Raw genomic sequence first — 17,500 nt, forward strand, 5'->3', positions numbered from 1 at the left:
TATATAATATACATATATATACATATATTTATCATATATGCATGTGTATGTATATATATGAGTGTGTGTGTGTGTGTGTATATATGATCAAACTGATCAACTCCATAAGCCAGATATCAATTTACCCACACTGTCTCATGTCTGATGTTATTATAAATCTACGTTTTTTTTTTCCGTCGACACTTTGTAAAGACACATAGCGTTAACCCCACCCTGGGACCCCTATAACTGGCATAGTGCAGGGTGACCCTATGTTTCCCCTGTTGTGATCCCATTTCCCTTATCTGACCATGAACTTACAACTGATATTTAAGCAGGGGACCCAGTATCAACAAGTCTATCGTCCCTTATTCCTTATCTAATTTATAACAAGATTGAATGACAGAATTAGCTTAGAAGTAATGTTTAGTCGGGTGCTGGGAGGTGGTGACCCCTAAAATAGGAATTTGGCGGACTCTAATTAAGGTGGCTAGTGAAGATGTTTGTTGGGCTGAGTACGGCAATAAATTTACATATGAAATTCAGCTCACAGGGATTAGGGGTCGACGCGTTTACACCTTGCGACTTGGTTTCAAAAGATGGAAAGTCAGGACACTTTAGATGAAAGCTGTAAAACTGTCTCCTACAGGGAAATGGAAATCGTCTTCCTGTAATTTTACACAAACGGTTACTCTTTTACTCTTTTACTCTTTTACTTGTTTCAGTCATTTGACTGCGGCCATGCTGGAGCACCGCCTTTAATCGAGCAACTCGACCCCGGGACTTATTCTTTGTAAGCCCAGTACTTATTCTATCGTTCTGGTGAAAGGGTACAGCAGGGATCACCACCCCCTGTCGGAGCCTCGTGGAGCTTTTAGGTATTTTCGCTCAATAAACACTCACAACTCCCGGTCTGGGAATCGAAACCGCGATCCTACGACCGCGAGTCCGCTGCCCTAACCACTGGGCCATTGCAGTAAAATCTTAAACGAAAGTATCTCAGTCTGATATTTATTTATATTTGTCGGGTCAGGAGAATCTGTGCCCATGTCCTTCATAGGACCCTACCCTGCCTTGATTGGGGAGGTTGGTGCCATTAATATTCCTCTTGGACCTTTGTAAGTTAACACTTGTGGATGGACCCCAACAGGAAGGAGTTCGAAGGGAAAGGTGACGTTCTGGGAAGGAAGGACTCGTTTTAGTAATTAACGTAGGCGTTTGGGGGTTGAAAGCATTGGGGTGATGGAAGGAGGAGAGGCGGGTTGGTTGGAAAAGCCTGGGTGAGGCAGCATGACACCAATATTCTGAGGACCAATGGTCGTTCTATAGTAGCGGTAGGAAAGGTAGAGAGAGGAGACACAGCACAGCAATCAGTCGGGTGGTCATTTTTGGATGCAGTTCATGATGACTAAATTGGCAGCAACACCGTTAGGTTCTGTTGCTGCTGCTTCAGCCGAGAGAACCAATCTTACATAGGCCCTCAAAATATAATTTTATGAAGGGTCCCTTTCAATACGGACCCTTAGAAAGACATTCATTTTTATGGTTTACTCAGATGAGAAAGGGACGCATCTGCATTTTTTACAGGGCTTCCGAGATTGGCGATAGAAAGGGGTTGCAGGGTTTCTTGGACCTGGTCTAAATGCTTGCGACAAAAAGGACTCCACTAAAGTCCTATGTATTCTATGCCCGAAAACGTAGACTGTGTGGTCATGGTTGGAATGCTTTTGATTACTAGGTGTCTTCCAGGGAGATAGTAGTAGTAGTAGTAGTAGTAGTAGTAGTAGTAGAGGTTAACGTCGTGATGTTTGTAAAGATCAGACAAGGACAAAGTTTTCAGGTGAAAGGCATGATGGGAAGGTGAGGCGTCGGGAGGCGGGGTGGTCACAGAAACAATAAACAAAAGTGAGGATTGTGGAATAGATTTCATTATTAATTTGATCCGACTTCTTTAATAAGAAAGTCGTTAACTGAGACACACTCCACCACCACACACCACCACCACACCACCACCACCACCACCACCACCAAACCACCACCACCGACAGACGACTTCTCACACACCTCTTCACTATATATATATATGTATATATATATACACACACACACAATATATATATAATATATGTATAGGATATATATATATTATAATATATAATATATAATATATATATATATATATACACCACTGCGCCGCCATCATCACCTCTGCACTACTACACAACTAAAGTACCCCCCACGCCACCCCCACCTCACGGACTCAATAACCTTAGTTAAATACGAGTCAAATTGTTTGCTGATATGAGAAACGTGCTGAAAAACACGCTCGCATGCACACACACACACACACACACACACACACACACACACACACACACACACACACCACATATGCGCACACACACACACAGACGCATGCGCACACATGCATGCAAGCACATATTCACACACCCACATATACATTCAACACACATCCACATACATGTATACACACAAAACATGCAAGCACATACACATGCAAACACACATATACATGCACACACCTACGCATATATATATATATCTACACAAACACACATTCATAGACTCCAATACACAACTTACACACACACATACACACACACACACAATCCACAATGGGTTGTCCGGATTCTGGATTCTCTAGAAACATCCCCAAGGGAAACCCTTCGTAGTCACTCGATCATCAAGAAATAGTAGCCAAGCTCCCCTCAACTCACATCCTACCCTCTTAAAAAGAGGACACATCAGATAAAATCATCCTACATGTGTCTCAATAGATGAGATGATGGCGGCTGATTATACTTCTTCATCGAAGTCTGGTTAATCAGGCTTGACCTTGGGCTAAACAACAACAACAACAACAACAACAACAACAATTAGTATTTCATTTATTTTCCACTTGATTTTCACTTTAAATGTTTTAGCGTTTAGTAATGTGACGGACATCAATGATTTGCAAAGTCTTACATAACTCCAAGTTAGTCTTCTTTATTTTCTGTCATTTATAATACACTAGCAGTATTGCCCGGCATTGCTCGAGTTTGTAAGGGAAATAACTATATAAGCATTTTTAGAGTTATAGCCAAAAAATAGCAAAAAAATTCATTAAAAATGGAAAAAAAATGATGGTAAATTTTTTTTAAAATCGTTGACTCATCGTAGACATTTTTAGAGAGTTACTTCCCTTATATAATAGCGAAAAAATGCATTGAAATGGAAAAAAATGATGGTAAATTTTTTTTTAATCGTAGACTCATCGTAGACGCGCGCTAATACCCAGAAGGGCTCGATATGAATCACGACTATAAGATACCCGGTTTTGGTTACACTGCACCGCAAAATGTGGGAGTAGTTAGGAATCTAAATCGTAGGAGACAGACAGTACACAACTTCTCTTTTATATATAAAGATATAATTTATATATTTTATTTTTTTCAGATATTTTGGTTGCTCGTCTGTCTGTTTGTCATTTGAGACATCGCCTTTCAAGATGATGGCTACACTGAAAGTCCCGCCTTTGGCTGTTCCAAGTGCCTACCTGAAGAGAGGGCCACACCTATCAAGTTTAGACTCTTGCAGTGGATCGGGAGATTTAGCAAATTCAAACAAAAACTTGATTGACGTAAAGCAGACGACAGAAACATTGAAACAAGCCAATGGCATTGGATCGTGCCTGGACAATATCGCTTTTGAAATTGAAGACGAAATTTCCAAAATAGAAGCCAGAAACGGTTTTGCTCCTTCTATCAAATCGAAGCCCAATAATAGTTATTCCGATGCCATCGCATCGACTTCAAAGGACGAGATATGCTTCACCATCACCGGAAGCAATAACAACGAAAGTATAAGTAGCAGTGGCGACACCCAGCGGAAAGAACCGGACATTTCCACAAATGATTCAACCATTACATCTCGACGGAGTAAAAATGTTCAAATTTTGGATTTTGCAAACAAAAAGGTCAGTTTTAAAAACTGTTTTTCTTTCGTTAGATATTCCCTAAAATTAAAGCTTAAGATGGGACACAATGAAACAAACTGCATTGAATCGAAACGAAAGATAAATAAATAATCTTTATGTAATGAAAGAGGGGATGTAAATGTTTGTTGGTTGGTTGGGTGATTTCTGCAGTCGGGTTTCACATCGTATATATATATATATAGAGAGATATAACATAAGAGGTGCAAGATAAGTGCATGTACTGGGCTTGGTGACAGTCAATGAGTAAGGGAACGCTATGCACACACAGACACGCGTTGAGAAAGAACCAGTTGATGACTGGGGTCGATATGAACGACTTACCTCCTCCCCCGAACTTGCTACCCTTATGTCAAAATTTGAAACTAATAATCGTCAGTAAAGGCGAAAGTCAAGGACCAGACGTCCATCGCAGAAACCACGTTTCCATGGAATTCATGAAAGCCAGTTTTCTTTTTCCGCCTTTTTCAATCCAACGACTTTAAACCCAAAGCATTAGAAGCTATTTTTTAGAAGACATATTTATATATTTCTCGATGTTTTTCCTTTGCATTCTAAATGTAAATAAACCTTCTCGCTAGGAAGATTAAGGGGTTTTATTTGATGGTCGAAATACAGGAGGTTGCTCTTGTGGAATTAACCGCTCTGGGTCACAGAAAATGAGGGGCCCAAATCCTGCAGACTGCTTTCAGGCGTTTCTTCTATCCAGGGTAATTTTTTTTAAAACCAGTGTCGCATAAGTTAATAGCAATGAGTGAATTCGCTTCGACAACATTGTTAAGTAAAGAGTTATTTAAATAAAATAAAATTAATTAGATTTTAAAATAATTACAAAGATTTAATTATCTTTCTCTTTGGTTCGGTGCCGTTTTGTTTCACTCTGCCCACCATCTTAAAATTGTATTCCTTCTTGATACAAGAACTGTCTCCATATTAGATCAATTTGTTATATGCGGATATCAAGTTCTTTGAAAATGGTTTCCATGTAAAAAAAAGGACCCAAGTTTTAATTTGTTCAAATGTCTGGATTTGTTCCTTACTAAGAAACACTTTCTACAAGACAACATTTTGACTTTTGATTTAAAGTTCTCCATTTTGGTGCCATTTAGATATTTCTCATTAAACGTCATAAATTCTGGTTCGGCGAAGACATTTCTTCAGAAATTGCAACAAAAGAGCTGAAATTCCAATTTTGTAAAGACGGAAACTCAGTCTTTCTGTTAATTCTCTCTCTCTCTCTCTCTCTCTCTCTCTCTCTCTCTCTCTCTCTCTCTCTCTCTATCTATCTATCTACCTATTTCTTTATTACCCACAAGGGGCTAAACATAGAGGGGACAGACATAGGTATTAAGTCGATTACATCGACCCCAGTGCATAACTGGTACTTAATTTATCGACCCCGAAAGGATGAAAGGCAAAGTCGACCTCGGCGGAATTTGAACTCAGAACGTAGCGGCAGACGAAATACCGCTAAGCATTTCGTCCGGCGCGCTAACGTCTCTGCCAGCTCGCCGCCTTTTCTCTATCTATCTATCTATCTATTTATCTACCACCTACCGATTTCTCCTCTCTTTCTCTCCCTCCTCTTTCTCACTCTGTTCCTATCCATGCAGTTTTATAAAATAGTTTACAAGATCAAGGTTTAATGATTCAATGGAAAAACCTCGCCAGCTGTTTCTAGAAAATGTAGTGACTCCTTCACCTCCCCCATCGAGATGGTTGGTAGATAGAGAAGTGCAATAGGAGGAGAGAGGGTCGATTATGTCAAGCCCCGGGTAGAAAGGGTGTGTAGATTACTAGTAAAGAAGAGCAGTGAACGTCATAGTAGCGGTAGATGGAGTACACCAAGTCTGTCGGTTTGTGAACGGGTGACAATGTATTTTCTCAGCAGCAACCACAGAATTAGGGGTAAAATCAAGGTTAGGATTTACAATATATAACGGATTAGTCATAGCTTGGATTACAAAAGAGAATTAAGGTGTTGGCCATTACAAACGTCTTTTATTTATTGACATACACTCACTCACACGGGTAGGTGTGTATATAACACCTTGAACATAATTTCGCCATTAAATACAAAACGGGATACTGACCTCTCCTCTTTGATAAACATGTCCTCGCACGTCCTTGCACCTCGTCACCGTCGTCGTCAGCGTCGACATCATCATCATCATCATCATCATCATCATCATCATCATCATTACAATCGAAAAACAAATACTTAATTTTTTCCTAGAATTGAAGCGAATCTGATAAACAAATAAAAACATAAATAAAAGTCACTGAAATTAACCCAAGCTTTAATGAGTGCGCACACACGCCCACACACACACACACATACATAATAGAACAACATGCACACGCATACATACACACATATACGCATTTGCATATATGCATACCCCCACCGCACCCCTATGCAAGATGTCACCCCCCCAAACTCTATACAATGTATAGAAAGAGAGTTAACAGTGAAAACGAGTAGAATATTGCTCCCTAGCTTGAGGTACTCTCTTTATCGATGTACTCTCTACATTAATGTACTCCCTAAATCAGTGTGCCCCCTACATCGATGTACCCTTTTTTTATTTAAGTACCCCCTACATCGATGTACCCTTTTTTATTATTAATGTACCCCCTACATCGGTGTACCCTTTTTTATTAATGTACCCCCTACATCGATGTACTCTTTTTTTATTTAAGTACCCCCTACATCGATGTACCCTTTTTTATTATTAATGTACCCCCTACATCGGTGTACCCTTTTTTATTAATGTACCCCCTACATCGATGTACCCTTTTTGTTTATTAATGTACCCCCTACATCGATGTACCCTTTTTTATTAATGTACCCCCTACATCGATGTACCCTTTTTTATTAATGCCCCCCCCCGTATCGATGTATTCTATATATCGATATTGATATACTCCATGTTGATATGCTCTACGTTGACGCACTCTTTATCGATGTACTCCCTACTTACTGCTGATATACTCCCTAAATCCACGTACTTCCTATATTGGCGTACTCTCGCCTCATGGATATACTCTCAGAAGTGTTTTTTTTATACCTTCATCAAGCGGGGAAGAGGAAGGATGGAGCCCTTTAGCCTTTTCAGTAAAGAGGGACTGGAAGACAATGAATAAACATTTTTTTTCTTTTTAATGTTTTTAGTGCCAGAAGGGAAAGCAGGGCCCATGACCCTCTACAAGGCCTTAAGGACCAGTGGGAAGGCGGGAGGACGGAAGGAAGAGATCCTCAAACTGGAAGCTTGGCCTGAATGCTTACGACAAGGTGGACTCTGCCAAACCTACCCGGGGTGCCATGTGATGATGTTAAACCGGGTGACAAGTGAGCTCTCCACCCGCCACAAGTAGGCTTGGAAAGATTCCAACAAATACCACAAGACACTTTGGTCCCTCATTCTTACACTTCTACCAACCCCCGTCCTCCATCGATACTTTTCCTTTTCTTCAATAACCATCCAAAGAATTATTCCACTAGGATGTCTTAACCATAGTCTTAGTTTCTTCCACACAGTTGGCCCCTTTTCTCGAGCAGCAACACATCCCCAATCACCAGAATCGCCTGTATCTTCTCAGGCGGCACTAAGTTACTTCAGATCTTTGAAGGGGCCGTGCCGTGTCTTCCTGGATTTCCCTCTCTTCGTTTGGGGTTCGTTTTCGGACAGGATCTAGTGTAAGAATATACTGAGGTGCCATCGGACAAGCTCCACTCTAACATAGGATTCTACACGAAACGCACCCAGAACACGAATGGTCCCTGCCACAAGGTCTTTACACTGTTTCCGTCTTACCAATTCTTCTCCCAAGACATAACTTTCATTCAAATTTATGATGAAATATACCCACTGTGGGACTGAACCCGTTACCATCTGACTGCAAACCAAATCTTAACCACATTACCTTATCCGTAGCCACACCTTCTAGACTGTCGATCTTTTCTGTCTGCAACATCGACCCTTCCACCCTTCCACCCCTACACCCCCCCCGTCGCCCTTCCCATCACTTTCTTCTTCTCCAACACAAACCTCCTCCAATTCCTTCTCTACCCCTACCACTTTCTCCTCCCCTCCCTCTTCTTCTTCTTCTTCTTCTTCTTCTTCTACCTCTGCTCCCAGCCACTCCACTGTGTCTCCCCCTCCTTCTCTTCTTTATTCTTTACCTTTCCTTTCTCACACCATCCCTTCCTCCTCCTCCTCCTCCTCCTCCTCTTCCTCCTCTCCTCCTCCTTCCCTCTCCTTTACCCTTCCTCCTCTTCCTCTCTTATCCCCCTTCCCCTCCAATGTCGTTAGAAGCTTCTTCCTTCAGTTTGGATCGCTTTTGCCAGTAAAACAACATCAAAGCTTCAAACACACACTTCTATACACACACACACACGTACGAATATACACACACACACACACATATTTCTATACACACGTACACACAGTTGCATACACCTGCACACACACAGACATCACCCTGCACACACACACACACAGATGGCTGCTCTTTCTTCGAGACTAAATTTCTTGGAACATGGCAAATCCTTCTCAACGACGGCCATTGACAGAATTGGAATTTCCAAAACGTCTACGTCTACCTTGGAGAGAAACATACGAAGGGTTCGGTTCGCCAGTCTATTATTCCCTCTTTCCATATCTGCCCCGACCCCAGTTGATAAAACTAAACAGCTGACGACTCAGGATCAAATCCCGCCAGTGACTGTAACACCAAAGGTCAGAGTGCTTTCTCTTTTTTTTTTATGTTTTTGTGCGTTTTTAAAGGTTTATTTTGAGGAAAGGTGGTGGCTGCCACGGTAGGGTACCCGATAATGGGCCAAGAGTTCGTATCCAAGTATTGATATTGCGTTTGTTTCTGTTTGTTCTGCTCACATGCTCAGTCCACCCAGCCGTAAACAAAAGAGACCACGGGGCAGCGGAGTAATGTCCGTTTCTATAAGCATCAGTCCTGTACAGAGACTTACACACACACACACACACACACACACTCAAACTCTCTCATTCTCTCTTACTCTTACATACACACTCACATACGCACACATATAGTGACACACGCGCATACACACACATACAGTTATCCCCCCCACACACACACGTTGTTGCTGCTGTTGTAGTTCCTGTTGTTGCTATTGTTTTTATTGTTGTTGTTGTTTAAACCAAGGTTATTCTAATCTCTGTTGATCTCTCATCCCAATCTTGTATATGGCACGTACCCGTATGTGCCTTGTATATGGCACATACCCGTCTGTGCCTTGTATGTGGCACGTACCCGGTTGTGGAGTTAGCAAGTTTACTTGGTAACCACGATATTTTAACTTCAATTCCACCGTGTGGCACCTTGAATTTACCAAAGCTTTGTAAGAGCAATTCGAGACCTGGAAACTGTGAGGAAGCGCTAAGATGGACTGTTTCTTTCCAAGAATGCATATTTTCCTATTCACGACAGTCGGAATGGTAGGCATAATCCTGGATTTAGGATGTCTTTTAGTGGAGTCCAGTCTGTCGCAATATGGCAGTGGCCAGGTCCCCAGTTTGAGAATTACTTCCTTTCCACCCTCTCACATGTCTTGAGGGCCGCAGAAAAGGGGGTATGGTCCTTGTTTTTCTTTCTTTGATCGAGGTTTGTAATACTCACACACACACACACACAGGCGCGCGCGCACACACACACACACACTCCCGTTGATTTCCATGTATGAGCGTCCAGTTGTTCAATCGACTAAATGATCCGTGAAATTCCTTATAAAACAGTTAAACAGTCAGCGTTTTTAAAAAATATTTCAGCAATTTATTTACGCGGCATAAATTCAAATGCTCCCTCACCTGTGTTGGTCGTGTACTAGTATTTCGTATTTGCCGACGGTGTACAGTCATTCCTTTCTTCAAAGTGCATCTTCTTTGTCCTATGCGTTACATTGTGGCCAGGTCCCCGGTTTGAGGATAACTTCCCTGTCCCTCACTAGCCTTAGAGTCCATGGAAAAGGGACGCGGTCCCTGTCCTGCCTCCTTTAACTAAAACATGTAATGCACATTTGCATATTAATTAAATTTCATGGTGCACAGGCGATGATATTCCTTCCGGTTAATGTCTGCCATCTTGCTTAGTTTGCCACCGAAATATGAATGGGAAATTCGCTTATTGCGGAAGTAATTTAACATACTAGAGATTTAGGATTAAATTGTTCACAGGTATAATAAGAATGGTCGTGATTAAGCGATTGCAAAACGTTTTAAAGGGATAAATGTCATTTGACAAAAAAGTCCGATATTTGATGAAAGAAGGGCCAAACAACAATAAGATGGCGGGAAAAAAATCATCTTTCGATTCAAGATTAGGAATGATCTGGAACTAATCTGGGGGTTCGTTGCATCATGCTTGGTTAATTCGATAATTGTGTGTGTGTGTGTATAATTATATTAATCAAACACTTAAACACACTTATCGACTTATTCCTATTAGTCCTAATATTATTATCATTATTATCATTTTATATATATTAATAGTTATCGCCATATTAATATGGCAGTCTATAAATATAAGACTAAAGCTGTCGCTGATTAGCTCCAAGAGGCCATCGCCTCTAGCTAGCTATATGACACACGAACCTGCGTCCATTACAACGCAGGTTCGTGTGTCATATAGCTAGCTAGAGGCGATGGCCTCTTGGAGCTAATCAGCGATGGCCTCTTGGAGTTAATCAGCGATGGCCTCTTGGAGCTAATCAGCGACAGCTTTAGTCTTATATTTATAGACTGCCATATTAGTATGGCGATAACTATTAATATCCAGTAACGCTGCCGTAATCTCCTTTAGAGAGACTTAGTAATTTTAATATTTCTATATATATATATATTTACGTATGTCAATTCGCGTTGACATTTTCCTCTTTTACGGTGTCTCCTTCTCGTTCTCTTCCTTTCTGAATTTATTTTTCTCTCTCACACACACACACTCTCTCTCTTACTCTCTCTCACTCTCTCTCTCTCTCTCTTTCACACGCACACACACTTATTTTCTCTTTCTTTCTACCTCTAATAGGCACATATCTTTCCTTTGTGTCTCTCCCCCTTTAAGCCTTCATCTTTTCTCTCTCCTTCCCCCTCTCACCCTCTCTCTCCCTCTCTTGCTCCAAACTTTCACTTCCAACTCTATCTACTTTTTCACTCTCACAGAAGTACCTGTGTGTGTGTGTCTCTCTCTCTCCTTTTCTCTCTCTCCCTCTCTCCCTCTCTCTCTCTCTCTCCCTCTCTCTCTTATAGACACTGTCGGTAATATCCATCTGTAATGTCTCCCTTTTTCCTCTCTTACAGACCCTGTCTCTCCATCCGTAACCTCTCTCCTCTTCCTCTTTACCGATTTCCTTTATCTCTCTCACAGTTTTATCTCTGCAAAATGAAATATTCGGATGCCATTAATTCATGTCCGTCCCTCAGGGAATTGTCACCATGCACAAATCATCTCGTTTCTCTGTCAAACACAAACACCCCGCCCCCACACACATACTCATTCACACACACACCACACACACACAAACACACACACACACACACACACACACTCGCGCGCGCGCGCAAATATAACACTACAATACATGATATGTCTTATCAAAGAGCTTGTACTAATGGCGGACGAGAAGGTAAGCTGAAATTCAAATAGTTATGTTGGGTTTTCTTCTTCAATTTTCATTGAAAACACAATTTTTTACATTCATTTCTTTTATGCACCAAGAATTTCTGCGAAATTCTTTCTCAATATTTTTCGATCATTGCGTAATATGACAAATGAGACTGTATGTAATTCTTTGCGTGTCGTCTGCTGCAAAAGAAGCGATTTTCGTTTCCATATTGGTCGTTGTTATGGTTATGTATTGGTTTGTTGCGCCAAGCACACAACATCATCGTATTTATCATACCATGTCATATTGAATATATTGTTTTTGGATGAGTGTGTGTGTGTACATGCATACATTACACACACACACACACACACACACACACACACACACATATATATATATATATTATATATATATATATATTTATATATATATATATATACATATATATATATATGTATATATATACATATATATATATGTATACGTACATATACACATATATATATGTATGTATGTATGTATGTATATATATGTATATATTGTATGTATGTATATATATATATATATATATATATATATATATATATATATATATATACATACATACGGAGAAAGAGAGATTAATTGAAGGATTGAGGCATAGATAGAGATATATATTAATGTTTGTTTGGTGTATAGTAATGTATAAAAAAAGACACTCCTTGCAGCGTGTATTACACACACACACATACATACACACACAGACACACACACATACACACACACATACACACACACATACACACACACATACACACACACACACACACACACTCTCTCTCTCTCACACACACACACTCGTACATATGACTGAGTAACATGTTTCTATATATAGTCACGTGCAAACAGGAACACCCTCTCGTCCCTCCGAATATTGACCCAGCGGGACATCCAGGAATTCACATCTGGGAAAGCGAGAGAGAGAGAGAGAGAGAGAGAGAGAGAGAGAGAGAGAGAGAGAGAGCTGCGCCAGTACTTGGTTAGTACTCGTTTTCAGCTGAACACACTGGAACAGCGAAAAATGAAACGCCATGCTCAAGAAGCCAATGTGTTCGGGAATCGAACGCATACTTCACAATAATGAGCTTAACTTAAAATTTATGTTACACGCATTCACATAAACACCCCCACCCCCACCCCACACACACGTATACACACACAGACGCATACGCATACATATATATATACATGTGTGTGTGTATGGTGTCGAAATTGCGATGACATTTGGTTGGCAATTGATGAAGGACAGAGATTTTCTGCTTTTCCTGTAAATTCCTTTGTCGTACCTTTATGCCACCATTTTGATTCCACACACATACACACACACACACACACACACACACACACACACACACACACACATACACATCTATATTGTTGTATATCGGGATGGTAATTTTTTTTTACCAAATAAGCACACGCACCGTATAATCGTCCTTCACTCGTCTATTGCTGTTCTTATTGTAACTCGACGCAAGATACATCCTTAACTCCAGAACGGAGGTCTTCGCATCGTGCTTACATTTCAGGCAATTCCTGCTGGCCAATTGGAACCCACAGGAGGGTAGGGGTCACCGGCGATCGATAGCCAAAGGAGACAATCCACTTTGTTGACATTGAGTAGTGGAATCCTTTCCTCCTCCATAGTCTAGAGAGGTCACTTACTAGACAGGCCTTAAGCCAATGGGTTTTAGGATCTGCTGATACTCCATAAAGTTAAACCCTTTATGGACGTGAAGCCTGAGGAGGTAGTCCCATAAACCGGCCTTATCTAACTTTAATGTGTGTGTGTGTGTGTGTGTGTGTGTGTGTTGTGTGTGTGTGTGTGTGTGTGTGTGTGTGTCAGTGTGTGTCAGTGTCTATGTAGAATATGAGGAGATTAGTTCACTGGTGATCTAAACGAATAGGTACGCTGCGTGAGTGCTGTAATTGGTCATCCGTTGGGTTCCAAGTTGAAAACATAGATGACACCCATACACATAGACACACGTATGTATATTCTTTGAATGTTTTAATGTGTTAATGTCATTTTGCGCAAAGGTTACACATTTACATATCATTAAATAATAATGAGTGTACTCTGCCAATTATATTATATTATATTATATTATATATATATATATATATATATATATATATATATATATATATATATATATATATATATATATATATATACATATATACATACACATACATACATACGTGTGTATGTGTATGTATAAACGTTTATATATGTTCGTCTGTCCTCCCGCTCGGTCTGTTAAGATTTTCCATTTCTCTTTCGCGCCAGCCTACTACGTTCGTCTGATAGTCGAAAGACCCTTTCTCTTATTTATCTATTTATGTTGTAATTGTACAATTATTTTCTTCTTGTTGTATAACCGAAAGGCGTTCGTCTCTTGTATGTGTATCATTTTAGCTTTCTTGTTCTTGTTTTCGTTCTTCTATACATTCGTTTGCTTTTCATAAAAGTTTAATCCCTTTAGCTTAACGCTCTGGCACTTGCCGGATTCGAGCGGTCTCAACGATAAATAAGTGCGAAACCGCTAGGGCTTCCGAACTCTGGCTAATGAGGAAATCTGCTGTGAATGGTCCGTGTGTCATGTTTTTGTCTAGTTTTTCGTTTGTTATGTTATCGTCTATCTTTGCGTATGTTGTTTTTTTCGTGTTCTTTCTGTCCTACCCTTGATATATATATATATATATATATATCCGTAAATATAAGAGAGTTAACGTTAAATAGGTTAACTCTAGTGCTAGAAATAGCTCCTCCGGTATAATCGCCGACGATACCTCCACATAGAAATAGCACTACCCTCAACGTAAGGAAAGTGAAAAACAACTAAAAAGTAGATTAATGTTGTACAATTGTTTCTTTATCAATATAATAAGCAAATTATACTCACATATATATCTATAAATCATCAGCAACATTGCATCAATGACAAATGTTGCTGATGATTTATAGATATATATGTGAGTATAATTTGCGTATTATATTGATAAAGAAACAATTGTACAACATTAATCTACTTTTTAGTTGTTTTTCACTTTCCTTACGTTGAGGGTAGTGCTATTTCTATGTGGAGGTATCGTCGGCGATTATACCGGAGGAGCTATTTCTAGCACTAGAGTTAACCTATTTAACGTTAACTCTCTTATATTTACGGATATATATATATATATATATGCAAATATGTGTATGGATGCATGTATGAACCCATGTAGTTCTGTTACTTTTGATCCGGTGGTTAATCTACGGGTTCTTCTCGTGGTGGATTCAACGTTTTGACAATATCTGATGGCTTTCAGTTTGGAATGACGTCTAAAGCCGGATGCTCTTCCGAATGTCCTGGATGCTTTTTTTGTTTTGTGGCACCAGCACCAATGTGGTTGTCTTGTGAGTTGACCGAAAGGCTGGGTAGGCGACAGGGTGGTCACTTTAAGTGAAGTGTTGAGAGGTTAAAGTATGATGGTGGTGGGGACACCAGGAACAGGTTTATTTTATGTGGAGGAGATTCCTGGCCACTTCACCTTTTATATGGGTGAGATTGGAATGGTGTCCAGAGGAGAGGTAAATATGGGCGTGGCGGGGTGTGCAGTCTCAAGGTCACATGTTCAGCAAGCGAATAAAAGAGAGCATGGGTGCGGAGGAGGATGCTGGGAAGTTTGCTCGATCGTGATGGGAGGATGAGAGTTGGATATAAATATGAGGTGGCAGGGGTCAGATGTTTGAATAGGATGAATGTAGGATGGACGTGGTGGACGAGGACGTGAGGATGTGAACAGGAATGATGTGGCACCTTGGGCAAGTGTCTTCTGCTATAGCCCGGGCCGACCAAAGCCTTGTGAGTGGATTTGGTAGACGGAAACTGAAAGAAGCCCGTCGTATATATGTATATATATATGTATGTGTGTGTGTGTGTGTTTGTGTGTCTGTGTTTGTCCCCCTAGCATTGCTTGACAACCGATGCTGGTGTGTTTACGTCCCCGTCACTTAGCGGTTCGGCAAAAGAGACCGATAGAATAAGTACTGAGCTTGTAAAGAATAAGTCCCGGGGTCGATTTGCTCAACTAAAAGGTGGTGCTCCAGCATGGCCGCTGTCAAATGACTGAAACAAGTAAAAGAGTAAAGAGTAAATGAATAAGAATGAGGGATAGATGTTGAGAGAAAGAGAGAGAGAGAGAGAGGAGAGAGAGAGAGAGTGAGTGAGTGAAGGTCTTCTGTATTGCAATCATGCTGGACCTCCGCCCCTCCCCCCTCCCATGCTTTCTGCTCACTGTTAACACAATGTCTGACTCCTATTTTAATCGAGTCAACAGATATTTATTTGAAAATGCACTTAAAATATAAATATTGTACTTGCTTTAAATAGGTTTTATTTCCAAGAAAAATCACCCCCCCCTCTACGTCTTTGATATTTGTTCCCCTACTTTAGCTCTTTCATTATTCCATAAAAAACTCAGTTTTATTTATTGTTTTTATTTGCAGGAATCACCGAAACAGAGTTACCTGAAGAGGTTCCAGCTTCACTTTATGGTCGCCATCACGTTTCTGTTTATCATCGGAAACCTGAGCGCAGTGTGGCACTTTCACGAAGAAGAAAGATTGGCCATCAAAATGGGTCGGCGCATATCGTTCGATACGTCCAGTCGTGTTCTTACATTCAAAGATGCTCCCTGGAGTTCGCTGCAGTTCAAAGGTTATTTGGCAAACAACATTCCAAAAGGATGGCTGCCGCTCGTTTGTTCGGCCGACAAGAAGAACGTATCAAAAATGTGCATGCGTTGGAAAGGAATTGCCAGAGTGAATTTGGACTACCATCAAGTGGGGTCTCTGTCCTGTTTCAACGTGAAATGGGATGCTGACAACCAGAACGAAGTTCTTAGAGATTGTTACATCAGTAACCTTGATTGGTTTGGGTCTTCAAACACAGGAGATTTCCAATGGCCCCTTCAAAATGTCAGCTATTCCCATTCTCCCAATTATACTTTCAATGACGTTAACACATTCGGTCATCTGTCGGAACATTTTTGGCTGTCGTCAAATGGTATTGCTATCCTCTTGAACGAATCCACACCTTTTCACGTATCTTGGAAGAAAACCAAACTGATGGAGATGTGTATTAACTCCAAATCGAATTCGATATCTGCAACTGAAAACCAGATGCTTGGTTCTTCAAACAAGATAACTGAGAAACCAAACCCGATTCTTCGCTACCGAATATGTTACGGTAGAAATATTATGGACACTTATTCTACTGTCAGGAAGTATTTCTCGAGAAATTCTACCAAAAAGTGGCCCAATGTGAAAATGTTTGAACATCCACATTGGATCGCAAAGGATGCTGGGAACGAATTAGCATCGATGTCGACTGTCGTTGATCTGGCGAGAGAATTGACCAAAAGGAATTTATCCTGTTCTACAATGGAAGTGTTTGGGAAATGGGAGTCGGAATATGGTAATTTAGAATTTAATGAGATTCACTTTGGAAATATTTCTAATTTGATGAAATTCATGGATCAGTCATGTGACCTAATGCTGCCAATTAGACCATATATTCACCATAATTCGCAAAGATTTAGCGAAGGAATTGAGAAGAACTATTTTATTATGGACGCAGGTGGTCGTGTTCCGGGACTGGTGCATTGGAGCCACGGGGTAGGGGCCATGCTAGATGCTTCATACACCCCAGCTGTCGACTGGTTTATGCAAAAACTAAAACAACTCCAACTCGATAGTCGAATCAGTTCCTTTCATTTTACATACGATGGCAACATGTCCCTTCCTTTCCAACCTCACTTCAAGAAAGGATTTCATTCCGGAGATTTGAATC

General features: G+C 40.5%; 1 protein-coding gene across 6 annotated transcripts in view; it reads left to right on the plus strand.

Moving 5' to 3' along the window:
• Positions 1-17,500, plus strand: part of LOC115221512 (myogenesis-regulating glycosidase-like) — a 49,520-nt gene that overhangs the window by 31,146 nt on the left and 874 nt on the right. For 5 of the 6 annotated variants that reach the window (XM_036510624.1, XM_036510628.1, XM_036510625.1 and 2 more), the window contains exons 2-3: positions 3,439-3,958; positions 16,156-17,500. The exon at positions 16,156-17,500 is cut by the window's right edge and continues 874 nt beyond it. In XM_036510624.1, coding sequence (XP_036366517.1) covers positions 3,491-3,958; positions 16,156-17,500 — 1,813 coding nt within the window. In that variant the 5' untranslated portion in view covers positions 3,439-3,490. Of the gene's footprint in view, positions 1-3,438; positions 3,959-11,556; positions 11,640-16,155 lie in introns of those variants that run through there. The other variant, XM_036510629.1, reaches the window with a different exon arrangement.

The sequence above is a fragment of the Octopus sinensis genome, linkage group LG18, assembly GCF_006345805.1.
Source record: "Octopus sinensis linkage group LG18, ASM634580v1, whole genome shotgun sequence".
NCBI classification, from domain to species: domain Eukaryota; kingdom Metazoa; phylum Mollusca; class Cephalopoda; order Octopoda; family Octopodidae; genus Octopus; species Octopus sinensis.